The sequence below is a fragment of the Saimiri boliviensis genome, chromosome 8 (assembly GCF_048565385.1).
Source record: "Saimiri boliviensis isolate mSaiBol1 chromosome 8, mSaiBol1.pri, whole genome shotgun sequence".
NCBI lineage: Eukaryota > Metazoa > Chordata > Mammalia > Primates > Cebidae > Saimiri > Saimiri boliviensis.
In genome coordinates, this window is record NC_133456.1 from 71,740,209 (window position 1) to 71,759,013 (window position 18,805).

Here is an 18,805-nt window from a genome sequence, read left to right on the forward strand (position 1 = left end):
AACCTGATGTAACTTACTGGCATAACTTTTTCCCCATTCTCCTAAAAGCTGGAGGTGGTGAAACAATCAGGTTTATCTGGGGTTTCATCATATAGCTTTAAATCCAGTGCTCAGTTCCCTGCAGGGTCAACTGCCTTTGTTGAAGCGTGGAAGGAAAAAAAACAGCTTAAGTCACCTCTACAAGCCAAAAAGAGCTGTTCATTCTATTAATGACTTTCTATCAAAAAGCAAGATAATAGAAGACTGGGCAAACAAAGATAAAAAACTGTCTTACCCACAAAAATTAAAAACAAAATTATACACATGAATTCCATGGCATATCTTATTTGAAAACAGTTTAGGTAATAAATAACACATGTAAATGTAAACCTTTTTGTTTTTGAGACAGTCTCACTCTGTCACCCAGGCTGGAGTGCAATGGCACAATCTCGGCTCACTGAAACCTCCGCCTCCCAGGCTCAAGTGATCCTCCTACCTCAGCCTCCCAAGTAGCTGGGATTACAGGCATGTGCCACCATGCCCAGTTAATTTTTATATTTTTAGTAGAGACAGGGTTTCACCATGTTGGTCAGGCTGGTCTAGAACTCCTGACCTCAGGTGATCCACCCACCTGGGGTTGGATCATTAAAAAGTAGTAAGTTTAAAAAGGCCTCCCAAAGTGCTGAGGTTACAGACGTGAGCCACTGTGCCCAGCCAAATGTAAACTAATTTAACTGCTTTGGTATAAATTTCCACCATCTAGGGCAATATCAATATATCTGAAGAAACAGGGTGCACCTACCCATTTCCAACACCATAAGGCCACTGAGTTATATGAAGCCAAGAACTGACAATATGGACTCCAGCTAAGCTAAGTGGATACTGACAATCTCATTCCTGTAAAGTCTGATAAACATCCTCCATTTTTTTTTTTTTTTTTTTTTTTGAGACAGAGTCTCACTCTGTCGCCAGGATGGCCTCTATCTCTTGACCTCGGGATCCACCCGCCTCGGCCTCCCAAAGTGCTGGGATTACAGGCGTGAGCCACCAGCCTCCTCCACTTCTTATAATGCACCCTGACTACTTCTCTGTCAGCTCTCTGTCCCTAGAATACACTTTAACACTTGATTCCCTACTAAGGGAATTCAATTCCGTAGTCTTGAAAGCTATCCTAGAATAAAGTTGGAGTATACTTGACCAATTTAGGAGAGCTCTAACACTCCCATCCCCTTTTCCTAGGACACACAGATGTACCAGGCAGTGTTCCGATTCTGACAGTATGGCACCAAAAGTTTACATCTCTATCAACTTAAAGAGAAAAAGGTGACTAACCAGAGAAGAATTATTTTATAGGGGATGAAATGGTGGATAGAAAACTGAGGTGAAAGAAAAAGCAGATGGATTTTTTCTGTTTCTACTACAAACCCAGTGGGGAACTTCCCAAGAGCAAAGACATGTGACAGCTACAATGATTCAGCACTCAAATGTAATAGATGCCATTGACTTAAATACTGATTTAAAGGGAATAAACTAACGTGATCATTAAATAAGATCAGGCAATACAATCTTCAGTATTCAAATGTTAAAACTACGAAGATAACACCAAGTTTTCAAAGAAATGCAACAGTAGTAAAGATGTCAAAATGCAAAAAAAAAAACAAAAACACAATATATTTTGCTTTTTAATTCCAGCAAAAAAAAATAGGGGTGGGGGAGAGGAGAAACACTCTCTTGTAACAAAAAGCTAATTACAGTTATATCAAAGATTACCAAAGTTAGAAATACTGTCATAATCTGAACAGTAAAATGAACTTATTTGCTCATCTTTCCAAAATATAACATGCCAAGTTATCAATACATATTGTTTTATTATTAAATCTAGCATATTTGCATTTTTTTTACTCAGGAAATTCAAGAATTAGAGAGTCAGCCAGATGCAGGAACTCACACCTGTAATCCAGCACTTTGGGAGGCCAAGGCAGTAGGACAGTTTGGGGTCAGGAGTTCAAGACCCAGCCTGGCCTGGGCAACACAATGAGACCCTGTCTCTACAAAAAAAAAAAAAAAAAAAAAAAAAAAAAAATTTAATTAGCTGGATGCTGTAGTGCGTGCCTATAGCCCTAGTACTTGGGAGGCTGAGGTGGGAGGATGACGATCACCTGAGCCCAAGAGTTCAAGGCTGCAGCGAGCAATGACAGCACCACCGCACTACAGCTTGGGTGACAGAGTGAAATCTTACCTCAAAAAAAAAAAAAAAGAAATTTAAGAATCACATTTAGGCCGGGCACGGCGGCTCAAGCCTGTAATCCCAGCACTTTGGGAGGCTGAGGTGGGTGGATCACGAGGTCAAGAGATCGACACCATCCTGGTCAACATGGTGAAACCCCGTCTCTACCAAAAATACAAAAAAATTAGCTGGGCATGGTGGCGCGTGCCTGTAATCCCAGCTACTCAGGAGGCTGAGGCAGGAGAATTGCCTGAACCCAGGAGGCTGAGGTTGCAGTGACCCGAGATCGCGCCATTGCACTCCAGCCTGGGTAACAAGAGTGAAACTCCGTCTCAAAAAAAAAAAAAAAAAAAAAGAATCACATTTAAAATAATAGTTTATCTGAAGAAAAAGTAATGAGTTTTAGAAGTCTTCCTACTGGCCGGGCGCGGTGGCTCAAGCCTGTAATACCAGCACTTTGGGAGGCCGAGGTGGGTGGATCACGAGGTCAAGAGATCGAGACCACCCTGGTCAACATGGTGAAACCCCGTCTCTACAAAAAATACAAAACATTAGCTGGGCACGGTGGCGCGTGCCTGTAATCCCAGCTTCTCAGGACGCTGAGGCCGGAGAATCGCCTGAACCCAGGAGGCAGAGGTTGCGGTGAGCGAGATCGCGCCATTGTACTCCAGCCTGGGTAACAAGAGTGAAACTCCGTCTTAAAAAAAAAAAAAGTTACTTCCCCAAGGAAAAACAATAAACATGGAAAATGACTTTCTAGTGAACTAAGTCCTAACAATTTCAAAATAGATATAATTTTAGTAAGTGATTTTTTTTTTTTTGAGACAGTCTCACTCTGTTGCCAGGTGCCAGGCTACAGTGCCGTGATCTCAGCTCACTGCAACCTCTGCCTCCTAGGTTCAAGCAATTCTCCTGCCTCAGCCTCCCAAGTAGCTGGGACTACAGGCGGGCGCCACCACGCCCAGTTAATTTCTGTATTTTTCGTAGAGATGGAGTTTCAGGATGGTCTCAATCTCTTGACCTCGTGATCCGCCCACCTTGGCCTCCCAAAGTGCTGGGATTACAGGCGTAAGCCACTGCGCCTGGCCATAAGTGATATCTTTAAAAGCAAAAAATTAAGATCCATTTTATTTCTATTAATTTGAATTTTTACCTTCTCATCCTTAAGTTTGTATTTCAGCCTGAACTCCAGCAACAGACACTTGGGCCTTTATATTTTTAAAGGAATTAATTTTCTACATCAATTCTAGTTATCTCAGGATTTGATGAATCTAGCTCACAAAAGTCAATGCTTTCAAAACTGAAACACTTTTATGACCACCCATAATTCTCACTAAAAGCTCCGTATGTTGTTATGCAATTATCATATTGACAGTTTAACTTCATCTGAAATTTAGAAGAGCTAGTTTTAACTTCAGAAGATTGTACTTTCCACATATAATACATGGTATTCAGCAGATAAAGCAAAAACGTTACCAATATCCAAAACCACTAACTTACAAAAAGCCTTCCAACAGAGACCGCAGGTCCGAAGTCAAAAATGCAGGAAAAACCAATTCAGCTAATGAGCCTACCCACAACTCCTCGAGCAGACTTTCACCTAGAAACAGTCCTACTGCAGCAAAGTCAGAAAAGGAACGTAAGCAGGAGTATCTCTCTCCTTTTCCTTCTACCTGCACAGAGAGGCAATATACTATGATTAGTTACTGAAGAATACAGACTTTCAAACCAGACTGTCAGGAGTTTAACTCCACCTGTACCACTTAACTGCTGTATGACTTTGGGGAAATTAGTCTTTCTGTGCTTCAACTTCTTCATCTATAAACAGAGTGCTGGGGTTACATTAATCAATTCAGGTTAAACTCTCAGAACCACAACTAGCATGTGGTAAGGACTCCTCAGAAGTATATAAATGAAGACAGACAGGTGTGGTGGCTCACACTTGGAATCCCAGCACTTTGGGAGGCTGAGGCAAGAGGACTGCTTGAGCTCAGGAGTTCAAGACCAGCCTGGGCATCATAGCATGACCTCGTCTGTATTAAAATTAACAAAAACAAAAAAGGGGCCGGGCATGGTGGTGCACTCCTGTAGTCCCAGCTACTTGGGAGGCTGCAGTGGGAGGATCACTTGAGCCCAGGACATAGAGGCTGCAGTGAGTTATGACAGCGCCACTGCACTCCAGCCTGGACAAGACATGTGACCTTGTCTAAAAATAAATAAATAACTCTAGAAAAAAATTTTAATGGTAAACAATAAACTAGACTAAAACTAGCAGCTAACATTTGAGCTCCTACTGTGTGCCAAGCACTGTGCTAGGTACTTATCAACAATCCTGCAAGACGATTCTATTTTACCCATGAGGAATCAAACCTTGAGCATCACGTATCTACTTATTCAACAAGAAGCAGAGCCAGGAATAAATCCTGGTGCCTGGTCTCGCGGCATGCAGTCTTGCCATTTGTTATATACTGTCCTCAAGTGAAAGAAAAACAAAAAGGGTTAAAAAGTGCAACCACTGACTGCTGAAGGGAGGAAAACGGTGAGCAACATTTCTTCACCTATTTTCATGGAAAAGTTAAGTAGTCAAATGTGAACAATTTGCATCCCAACTAAAAATTCCCCATTAAGCCTTCCCTCACAACCTAACTAAAAAGATAATTTGAGGATGGAACTTCTATTTGGGGTGTTTTTTTTTTTTTGGTTGGGGGTAAGGGGGAGAAAGGGGATAAGTCATTTTCAAGACAAGCAATACAACAGGAATAAAAATGTGTTTATAGTCCTGTCACAGACTATTTTAAAAACAGATGGCTATAATCTATAGCTTTAAATGTACAGAGGTAGAAAAAACAAATCACAGGGCACTCTAAGTCAGGGTTTCCTTTTCCAAAGAGAAGCCTTGAAACCCAGACAAAGTACAAATACTTGTACAGGTTAGGGCCAGAAAACATGGAAATGTGTACCATTTTATTTTATTTTTATTTTTATTTATTTTTTGAGACGCAATTTCGCTCTTGTTACCCAGGCTGGAGTGCAATGGTGCGATCTTGGCTCCCCGCAACCTCCGCCTCCTGGTTCAAGCAATCTCCTGCCTCAGCCTCCCAAGAAGCTGGGACTACAGGCGTGCACCACCATGCCCAGCTCATTTTTGTATTTTTAGTAGAGACGGGGTTTCACCATGTTGACCAGGATGGTCTTGATCTCTTGACCTCATGATCCACCCGCCTCGGCCTCCCAAAGTGCTGGGATGGCCTCCCAAAGTGCTGGGATTACAGGCGTGAGCCACCGCACCCGGCCCTATGTGTACCATTTTAAATAGTAAGCAAAACAAAACCCTGACAGTACTCTTATATAAATCTGCAATTTAAAATAATTACTTATGGATGACAATTACTTATTCATTCGTTCTTAAATTTCCTGCACTTTGAGTAACTCTTGAAATTAACCCCTCTTTAAGAGGTGCTGAGGTTGAGCAAGATGGCTCACACCTATAATCCCGGCACTTTGGGAGGTGGAGGTGCAAGGATTGCTTGAGCCCAGAGTTAAAGACCAACCTGGGCAACAAAGCAAGACCTGGTGGTGCATACCTGTAGTTCCAGCTACTCGGGAGATTGAGGTAGGAGGGTCACTTGAGCCCAGAAGTTTGAGGTTGCAGTGGGCCATGATCACATCACCAACTCCAGCCTGAACAACAGTGCAACACCCAGCCTCAAAAAAAAAAAAAAAAAAAAAAAGAGGCTGGGCACAGTGGCTCACACCTGTAATCCCAACACTTTGGGAGGCCGAAGTGGGTGAATCACCTGAGGTTGGGAGTTCAAGACCAGCCTGACCAACATAGAGAAACCCTGTTTCTACTAAAACTACAAAATTAACCGGGTATAGTGCCATATGCCTGTAATCCCAGCTACTCAGGAGGCTGAGGCGGGAGAATCGCTTGAACCCAGGAGGTGGAGGTTGTGGTGAGCAGAGATCACGCCATTATCGCGCCACTGCACTCCAGCCTGGGCAACAAGAGCAAAACTCCGTTTCATAAAAAAGAGGCTCTGTATTACATTAGTCCCCTCTTACCCACACAGGGGCGGGAGGAGCATTCCAAGATCTTCAGTGGATGCCTGAAAACGCAGAGAGTATAGAACCATATATACACACTATGTTTGTTGACCTGATAACTCAGATGGCTACTAAGCGACCAGCAGGGGACAGTGAATGCAGCGTGAATAAGACGGACACAGGGACGATGCCTGCGACAGTAAGACTGCATCATGCTACTGAGGGCAGCACACAAGTTAAAACCCGTGAATTATTTCTGGAATTTGTCATTAGTATTTTCAGATTGCCAGTTGATTGCAGGTAACTGAAATCAAGGAAAGTAAAACCACAGACAAGAGGGCAGTACTGTCCTATCAAGTCCGACGGGAATGACATACATACTGCGTCATTACTGAGCACAATGATGTATTGCGGAAACTCAGAAGCGTATCTGTAAGATTCAAATGGATTTTGTAAACTTTTGCACACTTCATAGGTTTTTAAAAAATAGGCAACTAATGAAAACTTTAAAGATTTTCTTGCCACCCCTCAGAATTACCAGTCAAAACATGCCTACCACTGTAAATTGGAATATATGTCTTCATGTTGGTTTACAGATGGTTTTGACTTTTTTTTTTTTTTTTTTTTTTCCGAGACAGAGTCTCACTCTGTTGCCCAGGCTGGAGTGCAGTGGCCCAATCTCGGCTCACTGCAACCTCTGCCTCGCAGGCTCAAGCAAGTCTCCTGCCTCAGCCTCCAGAGTAGCTGGGATTACAGGCACCCACCACCATGCCTGGCTAATTTTTGTATTTTTAGTAGAGATGGGGTTTCTCTATGATGGCCAGGCTCATCTGGAACTCCAGACCTCAAGTGATTCGCCTGCCTCAGCCTCCCAAGTGTAGTGATTATAGGCATGAGCCACCACATCCCACCTTGACTATTAAAAATAGTTATTTTAGGACAGGCGCAGTGGCTCACACCTGTAATCCCAGCACTTTGGGAGGTGGGTGCGGGGGCAGATCACCTGAGGTTGGGAGTTCGAGACCAACCTGACCAACATGGTGAAACCCCCCTCTCTACTAAAAATACAAAAATTAGCCAGGCGTGGTGGCACGTCTGTAATCCCAGCTACTTGGGAGGCTGGGGCAGGAGAATTATCCAAACCCAGGAGGCAGAGGTTGCAGTGAGCCGATATTGTGCCACTGCACTCCAGCCTCGGTGAAACAGAGACTCTATCTAAAAAAAGAAAAAAGTTATTTTCACTAATTTCTGATTATCTTTGATAAATAATAACCACCTTAAAATATCTGTATTAGTCACATCTCAATCGATTCTCTCAAACTTATTGTTTGAACTTCTAACAAGAAATCAAAGTAGCTAATTTAAATTTGCTTTCCTCTCTCCATTAACATTGTTTTCTAACGTAATCTCAAATTAACAAAAGATTACTGAGGCAAAAAAAAAACCCCACAAAATTAAAAATTAAATGAGATTTTAAAAATTCCAAAGTTAAGTTATAACATACTATATTTGTTTCATAGAGAAATAAAATCTTCTAATTCTAATATTTGATACTTTCTCAAATCTTAAATCAGGAAATATTAGAATCCTCTGAATAAGCACTCTAAATGTTTATTAAAATGAACATACCCTACTCTAATAAGGGAATGGGCTGTGTACTTCAACTTATCTCTGTGTTGAGTGATTCAAATGAATAATAGACTTTAACAACAACAACAACAAAACCCTAACTCTCTTAAAACTTTATAATGCAGACAAGCAGCCTAATCCCTCTCAGTGACTAGGAACTAATTATATAAAACAAATTCAACAAAGTGATAAAGGACTATTTTAGTGACTTTTTTTCCTTTTGTTTTGCTTTTTCTTGTGGGGGTGGGTACACACCTAAAGTGGCTACATAAATTAGTCAAGAGCTTGTTTCTGTCCACAAAGCAACTGAATCCTATTTGGAACTATTTCTCTTCATCAAATGTCATGGCAAACACTACCATAACTTGAACAACATAATACTGAAATTTAAAAGGAGTTTTCTCCCAGATTTTCCTTATGCTTTGACCCAATCTGTAAGAGCATAATCAAAGCAGCCACTTGACCCAAATGATCTATTCTTCTAAAACTTTAAAAAAAAAAAAATTAACACAGATCGTACATCCAACTTTCTTACTATAGGCACTAAAAGTTTTAATTTTTCAATTACTTAATGTTTACAACAGATCATTTGATTTGATATGGAAATAACTAAATCACTATTATTCCACATGACAAGGAAGAAACCAGAGTAAGTAAAACTAAACAAAGATTCCACATCTACACTGAAGGAATGCTTGCTGGCTTAAAAAAAAAAAAAGAAAAGAAAAGAAAAATGGGAGTAGGTGAGGGTCGGGGGAGACAAAGTGTGGAACCAGAGACCAGGGTTCTAACCCCTGCTCTGCCACATACCAGCATCAAATAATTTAGAAGTGCTAAGCCTTCATTCCCAAATACGCTAAAAACAAAAACAAAAAAAAGGGTAGTAATCATGCCTATTTCAGAAGTGGGAGTGGAGATTAAATGACAGCTGTAAATTGTCTAACTAGCAGAGCGTATCTTCTCAATAAAATGTTAATTTCCTTTCTCTGTCCCCAAAGGCCCAGTTTTCTGCATGTATCACTGAACTACATACAAACACAACAATCTAGCAAACAGGTTTTGTTCTGTTTTTATCAGCCCTAACGTGGCTAGGTATAGTTAACGATTCATTAGCTTTTACTGAATATTAGACGGTCATTTTAAACAGAATTCAAAACTCTGTACACAGAAACTGCACGGTAAAGAAAACTGTAATAAGGGTCTTTTTTAAAAAATTGCTTTTAAAAATAAATTATCTGTAATACTGTCATAGGACACTATGGAACAAAAGAAACAAGGCATCTCATACCACTCAAAATCCTTCAACGGCTTTCCATTTCTCGGGGGAGAAAATCCAACATCCTTACAATGCCCACCCATGCCTATCCCACTCCTTGCCACGAAGACCTCATGTGCTCCAAAGACTCCCTGTACATGCACGTGTACACACACATACCGCTCCAGCCACACTGGTCTCACTGTTCCTCAGGATTTCTCTCTACCGTATTTCTGCACTGCTTATTACCTCACCTCTCAGTGGGTTCAAAATGATGGGTGGGGGCACTTAGTAACCCTCCTTCCACCCATGCCCTAGCACCCCCAATCCCTCTCCCTAGCACTGCTTTCTCCCATAGCACTTAACACCTTCTAACATAATAAAGGAGAAAATTACATACTATCTTTATTATTTATGTCTCCCTACTAAAAGGTAACCCTCACCAGAGTGAGGATTTTTGTCTCTTCTGAGATACATACAATCCTTCAGTGCCCAATACTGTGTCTGGCACATAGGAGATGTATAACAGTCACTGAAAAGAACTGATATGCTCCTTTAATTGTAGACATGCAAAGAATGTGCAACAAGTTATGAAAAGACAACCTTGAACGGACCTACATCCATTTGAATTTACAAATTCTAGTATTTGTTGACAACCTAATCTTAAATTTTAAAGTTCATATATTTTTAAAGCCACTAAAAACATAGGCATTAACATCATTAATCACCCCTTATTATGAATTTTGTTACTTAACATATTCATTAATAACAAGAGGTTTCCTCTGCTTAAGTGGCTGATATGATTTAATTTCAAATGCAATTTTCTGGATTTCATATGAGTTAACAGATTTATATGTACCACAAATATTGGGGTTTCATGGTAGACCAGGAGAAAACAGTTTCAGTTCTGCAACCAACAAGCCTGCAGACTTGAACTCAAAACCTCCTTGATCTCCAATTTATTCTTATGTAAAGTTGGGGAGGAGTAAATTAGATGATCTCTGAGTCTATTTCAGGTCTAAAAATTCTATGATATTATGAGTCTAGAAAATCGTTAGGATCATAAAATATCTATGCTGGATGAAACTTCAGAAATCATCAAATCCAATCCTGTCATCTTATAAATAAAACAACCCAAACGTTTTGAACACTTAAAAAAAATATCTTCCAGACCAGGCACAGTGGCTCACATCTGCAATCCTAGCAGTTTGGGAGGCCGAGGCAGGTGGATCACCTGAGGTCAGGAGTTCAAGCCAGCCTAGTCAAATCAACATGGTGAAATCTTGTCTCTACTAAAAATACAAAAATTAACCGGACATGTTGGCGGGTGCCTGTAGTCCCAGCTACTCAGAAGGCTGAGGCTGGAGAATCGCTTGAACCCAGGAGGCGGAGGTTGCAGTGAGCCGAGATCACGCCATTACACTCCAGCCTGGGCGACAGAGCAAAAGCTCCGTTTCAAACACACACATACACACACACATTCCAACGTAACAGAATATTATCTAGTTCTGGAGTCATTTTTAGTCTGGGGGTGGAGGGAGTAGGTTAACAGAACAAGTTTTTCACTTATACAAAATATTTCAAATATCCCATCATTTAAGTTTGCTCTAGAACTGACAATAACACGTGCTGTGAAAATGGACTGCAGCTACAGACACCAAAAAATTCACAGTCCCAAAACTGTATAAAGAAACAATTATATGTAAGTTTATAAAAAAAACAACTTCTTAACTATACAATTCTTACTGCCTAACTTCTATTAGGACCCATGGTGAGCCTCTTCCTTTTTTGAGAGACAAGGGTGGAGTGGAGCAGTGGCAGGGTTCATAGCAGCCGCAACCTCCCGGCTCAAGTGATCTCCCACCTCAGCTCCTGGAGTCGCTGCAACCATACTAGTTAGCCTAGCACTAGTATGCCTGGCTAACTTTTTTTTTTTTTTTTTCTCGAGTTGGGGTCTCACTATATTGCCCAGGCTGGTCTCAAACTCCTGGGCTCTCAAGCAACCCTCCTGCTTCGGTGACCCAAAGTGCTGGGATTTCAAGTGTGTGAGCCACCATGCTCAGTCCCCATTGTGGGTTTCTAAACTAACCAGAGAATATGACGACAACTCTCATGACATAAACGGAATTCAGTCACAGGATGTGTTTTAAATTAGTATCTTGTCACCACTGGTAGAATTACATGACTTATGGCTAAGTTTCAAAACTAGCTAATTTTAATATTAACCAAAAGGATAGAAGCTTACAAGCTAAACTCTCCTAGGAACCGCCTGAATCCTGACTACCCGAACAGGTGAAGAGCATTTCCGGGACCCGGGATTCCAGGGGATGATGTGAACCTGGAGCCCATCCTGAAGAGCACATATTTCAATGATCTGGCTGAGTGTTTCCCAGGAAATTAATGTCATTACTTCGAGCTGACTATACTCATCCAAATGCTTAGAGTCTGGAAACTTCAGGAGTAATGCCTATGACCATCTAAATACTTAAGAAACTAGAAACTGTTTGGACTGCCTGGTGGATCTTTGAACACTGTAACACTAATCCATATATTGACCTGCACTTTACAGGAAAGTTTTCTTACAAATTCAAACCGTCAATTCCTACGCAACTTGCCACAGAACATCAATGTTGAGTATGTGGCAGAGTAAACCACATATCCATACATGACACCAAAATATTGCCAAGCTGAAGGCTGGGACTAGAAGTGTCATTCAGCAAAAATAAGACCAACTAAAAACAAAGACACTAGAACATTCCCTTAACACAGGCACGCACACACACCCTCCTGAAAGAGGCCTTTATGTTCCCCACGAGCAAAAGGACAATATCATTTTTACTGTTCATACAGTAACCTGCATGGAATTCCACTCACGCTCAGGCTGTACAAGGGCAAACGGCGCTTCTGAAACCCGAAGAGCGTCCAACCGAGTCAGGCACTTAATTACCAAAGTAAACAACTCGACCACAAGGGTCTGCAAACCTGGAGGACTCTTTTTTTCCCCCCAAACAAAAAAGAGAGTAACTTGACAAACTGTTTTTTTTTTTTTAAATCACAAATGGCCCTTAACTACTATAATAAAGCAATTACCCCTCCCACCCCCAAGCAAATAAACTAGGTGCTGGAAAGGTCGCCGGCTAGTCTGTGTTCCCTAATTTTCTGAAACGAGAACAGGTTGCACTTCCGCACCCCCTCCCCCCGCTCGGCGGTCTCCCACGTTTCAGGAGAGGGGTGAACAGAACCTCCTCCAACCGGTCGGGGAAACTCTCCTTCTCCTTTTCAAAGCCCGGGACGCCCGGAGAGGTGATGGAGAAAGGGACCGGGCTGGCACCCCGCCCCGAGCACGACTGCCCGGGAGACTCGCGGGGCGGCGGCGCCGGGAACGGGGGCGGCAGAGGCGCCGGCAAAGTCTCTCCTCCTCCCGGGCCGGGCGGAGAGCGAAGCCCCGGCTTCGGGGCGGGGGGAGGCGGCTCGCCCGGAACCCCAGACCCCGGCCCGGGCCAGACACAATGGAGCCGGCTCACGGGCCGTTGCCCCCTCCCCTCCCCCGCCCCAACGCCGCCCCCGACCCGCGCGCGGGGGCCCCGGGGCCGCTCCCCGCGCCCCAAACTCCCCGGGGCTCCCGACTAGGCCCGGCGCCGCTCCGCCTCCTCGGCTCTCGCGTAGCGACGGCGCCCGGGCGGGAAGGGGCGAGCGGGGACGGGAGAGGCCGGCAGGGGAACCCCGCGCGGGGGCCGCACGGAGGCCGCGGGCCAGGGCTCGGGGCGGCGCGGGCCGGGGGCGGCCGGCGGGGCTGCGCGGCGGCGGCAGGCGGCCCCGGGCGGCGGCGGCGGCGGCCGCGGTGCCTCACCATGTTGGTGTCCTCCAGGCCTCTCCCCTCCTCCTCCGGCTCCGCAGCGAATGGACGGCGGCGGCGGCGGCGGCTCCTCTCACGGGCTCGCCGGGCTCCCGCTCATGCGCAGTGCAGGGCGGCCCGGCGCGGCCCGAGGAGGCAGCCCCGGGCCCGGGAGGCGGAGGGCGCGGCGGCGGGGGGCGCGGGCGCGGGCGCGGGGCTGCCCCGGGCGCGGGGGTCCCCGGGCAGGGGCGGGGGGCGCGGCGGGGGGCGGGGACGCGGAAGCCCGCGCGCCGCCGTCGTCCCGCCGCGCCGGGCGGCCCCTGCCGGGGGCGCCGGGGACACCCCGCCTCCGCTTCCCCCGCGGTTCCTTCCGGACGGCCGCGGCCGGCGCTGCGCGGGCTGCGAGCGGGGACGAGCCGAGGAGCGGCGAGGGCGGTGGGAGCCGCTGTCAGCCTCACGGTGTTCCCTCGCCCCGCGTGGCCCGGCTCTCCCCGCACCTGTGCCCGCCGCCGGCTCTCGGTGTCCTCGTCCCCGCAGTCCGGCCTCCCCGGGGTCACTTTCGGGACGCAGCCACACAGCGTTTCCTCGCCGAGGGTCGAGCCGGGCGGGGCGGACAGTCCAGGTGTGACCTGCCCTGGGCGCGGAGGCAGCTGAGGCTCAGGAGCTCTAGGATTCTCAGCTGAGGATCAGGGGGACAGATTCCTGCTGCAAGGACCAAAGACCCCCGTGGAGTGAGTGGTCCCAGCCCCTCCGAAATGTGGTATCCAATTGGAGAGATAAGACACCTGCACTCAGGAAAGAAACAAAACGGCTAAGAAAGCAAACCCACTCCGAAAATCACATCTGAAACTGGACCAAGAGCTTACCCACGTTTCAGAACAAGAGCCACCTGAGTGGCTGTCGCCATCATCCCCAGCACAGGCTAATTAAACGACCAGATCAACCCAATAACTAACGCGGATCACGAAGTCGGGAGTTCCAGACCAGCCTGGCCATCATAGTGAAACCCTGTCTCTACTAAAAATACAAAAAAAGGAAAAAAAAATTAGCCAGGCGTGGTGGTGGGAGCCTGTCATCCCAGCTACTTGGGAGGCTGAGGCAGGAGAATCGCTTGAACCAGGGAGGTGGAGGTTGCAATGAGTCGAGATTGCGCCATAACACTCTAGCCTAGGTGACAGAGCAAGACTCCGTCGCAAAAAAAAAAAAAAAAAAAAAAAAAAAAAGCACACACAGCTTCCTTGGTAACTCCTATAAGCTTCCTAAATTCCTGGAGCTAGCCATGTACTCCCCCAGCGCTGTACCAAGGCAGGTTTCTGGCCGCCACAAACCATTCATCCATTCTTTCCTCCAGTATTTAATGGGTACATGTGAATGTGCTAGGCTCCTCGCTGGGCTCTGGGAAATAGTCCTGCAAGGACAAGCCAGATCTGCCCCATGCAGCAAGCCTGAAACTGGACTACATCCATGGATGGTCTCCAGGAATTCACCTATATTTTGACCTAAAGTATGAACACCTAGGGTGTTCATGAAGAGGATTCACTGGATCTCTTGCTCCACTCTGTTCTACTTCATTGAAATAATCGTTTGTGGGTTTTCCTAAGCTCTACCAAGGAACAGGCCTTAGTTATTCTAATTGACCTCTTGCCTGCATTTGAACAATTCCTCCTTGAATTTCCTGTTCATTTCCATGGCGCCACCTTCTCCTGCATCTCCTCTGCACTGTGGCCACTCTCCTTTGCTGCCTATACTCTCTGGGGCTTTCCAGAACCATTCCTGAACCTCCTTCTGTGTCGCGTTGTCACTCGCATTCCCACGATGTCAACTACTGCCTGTATCCCGAGGAAATCCAAATCTTGACTTCCAGTCCCCAGGTGGCAGGCCTGAACACTCATTCTGCTCATCCCACAGGTCCATCAAGCTCAACAAATCTAAAACCTTATCCACAAGCCCACTTGGCTTACCATCAAATCTTCCCGACTAGAAATCATCCACCACTCTTCCTGCTTCATCCCCTGAATCCACATCTCATCAATCTTCCCTCCTAAATGACTTTTAAATCTACACCTTACCTTCTATTTCTTAGCCAATTCTTTATCATCTCTCCTCATCTTATCAGTAACTTCTGACCAAATCTTCCAGCCTCTACTCCTCCACTGCTCCATAGTGTCCTTCAATAATGCAAATTTGAATTTGTCCTTGAAATTCTCCAAGGGCTGCATAAGCATGAGCCTCTTTGGCATGGCATTAAAGTTCTCTAATCTGTCCACTCCTGTTGCCATTTTCCACCACCCTCCACGCAGATGCACTTCATATTTCTGTTTTCACAAACCAAGACTGCCATACTCCTGCATGTTCCCTTGATTTCTCTGATTCTCCTATCCCTCACCTCCTAGCTAATACTGACTGAGGGCTTTCCATGTGTCTGTTACATGGAAAGCCCGTAACACGTACGAATTTATGTAATCCTCACTTCGACCCATACTAACTGGTATAATCCTCACATCTACCCTCTGAGCATGCCCAGTTATTACACCCATCCTACAAAGGGCAAAACTGAAGCACAGAGAGATTAAATAATATGCCTAAGATTCTTTAGCAGCAAGTAGGAGAGCTGGGATTTGAAACCAGATAGTCGGGCTACAGTCTATTCCTTTGAGTAACACATATTTCCCACCAAGATCTGACCACTCAACTCAAAAACCATCTTCTCTATGATTTTCCCCAACCTGGTCCCTGGATTCAAGCAGTTAGGCAAGTCTCTCTCCCTGCATTTCTCTGACATCTTCTATATACTTCTCTTATGCTTATGCCATCATACGATAAGCATTTGCCTACATGACCATCTCCCCTGCCAGACTGCACTGCTTAAGGTCAGAGACCTGGTTGCACACATCTTTGAGTTTCAGTGTCAAAGTGAGTGCCTGACATATATGTGCTACATGGAGCGGATAAACAAATGAAAAGAGGAAAGAGATACCTAACTGATGTCAGTCTTAAGACAGTGGCTATACTGTTTGTTATTGTAAAGGAACGCTTGTCCTCCTTGGCAGATGTATGTTATACCATATGGTCAGATGGTACATGTAGTAGCAACTGTATCTATTACTGTACTTCCTGGCTACAGTACCAAATGTGAAATGGAGAATTACCACTCAATCATCATGATTGGGTGAGACAAACATATTTGTTTAAATTGTCCTGATTATTTTTTAAATGGAAAAGAATCCTGAAAATAAAGCATAAATTATTTGATTAACAAAATAACATTAACTAAAATGCTCATAACACTTTTTTGTCTTGTTTCAAATATTTAAGTTAAGGCTTTGAGTTTTTTCAAATACAGGAGTTCTAACGATTATTTTCCATAGTAATAATCTCAGTACAATAATAAGAAATAAGATGGAAACATCTAGCTGAAATTGACTATCTTGTCTCTCTCTAGCTCTCCTCCTGTCTCCCCTCCTGCCTGCAACACACACATACACACTCCCTCTCACTGTGTACCTATAAGATGAAAAAATTAACATAGTATTCATAAATATGTAATATATCCAGATAAAACATCCAACTATTTGGAAATAACTGTTGCCACAAAAGCTTAAAAATTCATATTAAGACAGATAATATTCACTGATAAAATAGTTGTTCTGCTCAAAGAAACATGTAAAAGTAAGGATTTCATACTTTTAGAATCATCTTTAGCAGAAAGAGCAGAAGTAATCTGAAAAGACAGATTGCTAACATTTCTGGTAGTTCATCTAGCTAAAATTAAGCCTGCAGGGTGACTACACACAGACACAGTTCAAAGCCACTAGTCTGAGATCCACAGCCACCACCCTCCCACACTTCACTTGGGTGCTCTCAATTTTGCCCAGCATTTACACTAATGTCCTATGGATTCAAGCTTGCTGATTTATAAATATGTAAGAGTAAATGCAACTGACTGAGGGAACCTATTTTGTTTTCAGTAAAACATGGAGTTATCACTTATGAATTCAGAATAATGACCATTTTTTAAAGGGTAAAGCAGACAGGATTAGGCAGGCCTCAGTCAGAGTGGGCTCCAGTGTAGCCGCAGGGAGTCTAACATGAGAGCCACAGTTCCAGAACTCACACAGAACTTACCAGAGTGGAGGCTGGAAGCAGAAGAGCCTTTTGGCTCACCGCCCCCCACCCCACCACTGGCTGTTACCAGTGAGGCCAAAGGAATGACTGCTGGGGCCTCTTTCCTCCACAGTAAGAACCATTCTAAGAGGGATTCTTAATCAGGACAAGGGGTGCACTTCAGAATGGTCCCTAGGAAATTGGGCACCATTATTCCTTTCATACAGAAGAGCCAACAAAAGCAAAATTCCCGTGGGTCACCTTCTAAACAGGAAAATGGGAATATTCACCAGAGCCAGTCTGTCGTCTCAAGGTACATGTGGATCTGTTGATTTTAGCTGCTCCACACTCATGGTAGAGGAATGGACTTGTAGTAACAGCTAGGACTGGAGACCCAGCAATGAGAAACTGTCCAAGACCATCACTGATGATGTCACAATGTCCCACTGTCCCCGAGTGTCTATCCTGCACCTCCCTGCCCACCCCAGCGTGACCACTCCTAGATGAGACCAAGGCTCAGCCTGGGGTGTTTGTCTTTGACAGCTCTGGTCAGTGGCAGAGAATGAATTCATTGAAACCATAATGCATGAAACCGTTCCACAGGTGACAAGGTAGATGGTCCTCTCAAGTCCTGGATGTTTGTCCCTGGACACTTTTGGTAATCCTCACTGAGACATTGTCCCCTGATGATGACGGAGGGACCTGGGGATGCAATCACCCCCGCTTCCTGTCTAGTTTGTGGATAGTATATTAGGCCTGAACATGTCTCTGAGCCTCCGCATTCTCTATTACAAACTGAGATTGAGTTGAATTACAATAAGTTTCCACGAAACCGTAAGTTTGTTCGATTCCTTCCTGGTAGGCTATTGTGAGCTGCCCTCAAAGATCAGAAAAGTATAGACAATTACATTTTTTCTCTCATTCATTCACTCTAAATACATGAAGTGCTGAGACCGGCACTGTCTGACAATATGATGCAAGCCACAAATGCAGGGCAAATGAGAACGTTTACCTGTCCCTGTGGTGACATTTTACAAAGTAAGGAGCATCCTAACTGCTGAACACGTGGGGGTGCCTGCAGAGCGCCACCCCAGGGAGGGCATGGGAGCTGTGCCTCTTCCACAGGGCCTTGCCCTGTGCATCTCTTATCTGAATTGTCTTCTGTATCCTTTATTATATCCTTTAAATAAACTAGCAAATGGGCTGGGTGCAGTGGCTCATGCTTGTAATCCCAGCACTTTGGGAGGCTGAGGCAGGCAGATCATCTGAGGTCAGGAGTGCCAGACTAGCCTGGCCAACATGGTGAAACCCTGTCTCTACTAAAAATACAAAAATGAGCTGGGCGTGGTGGTGGGTACCTGTAATCCCAGCTACTCAGGAGGCTGAGGCAGGAGAATCACTTGAATCCAGAGGGCGGAGGTTGCAGTGTGCCAAGATCGTGCCACTGCACTCCAGCCTGGGCAAAAGAGTAAAACTCTGGCCCCCAAAAATAAATAAACCAGCAAATGTAAAATAGATGTAAAAAAGAAACAACAGACTTCACCTGTTTTATTTCCAGCATCTTTTTTTTTTTTTTTTTCGAGACACAGATCTTGCTCTGTTGCCCAGGCTGCAGTGCAGTGGCTTGGTCTTGGCTCACTGCAACCTCTGCCTCCAGGGTTCAAGAGATTCTCCTGCCTCAACATCCTGAGTAGCTGCGATTACAGGCACCCACCACCGCCTAGCTAAT

At 44.8% G+C, this 18,805-nt stretch overlaps 1 protein-coding gene across 2 annotated transcripts in view; it reads right to left on the reverse strand.

Annotated features, from left to right (window-relative positions):
* The window catches only part of DCUN1D1 (defective in cullin neddylation 1 domain containing 1), a 44,766-nt gene extending 31,676 nt beyond the window's left edge, over nt 1-13,090 (reverse strand). Inside the window, exon 1 of one of the 2 annotated variants that reach the window (XM_039478884.2) lies at nt 12,988-13,090. In XM_039478884.2, the coding sequence (XP_039334818.1) occupies nt 12,988-12,990 (3 nt within the window). In that variant the 5' untranslated portion in view covers nt 12,991-13,090. Of the gene's footprint in view, nt 1-17; nt 411-12,987 lie in introns of those variants that run through there. The other variant, XM_010337607.3, reaches the window with a different exon arrangement.
* Nucleotides 13,091-18,805: the final 5,715 nt, after the last annotated feature.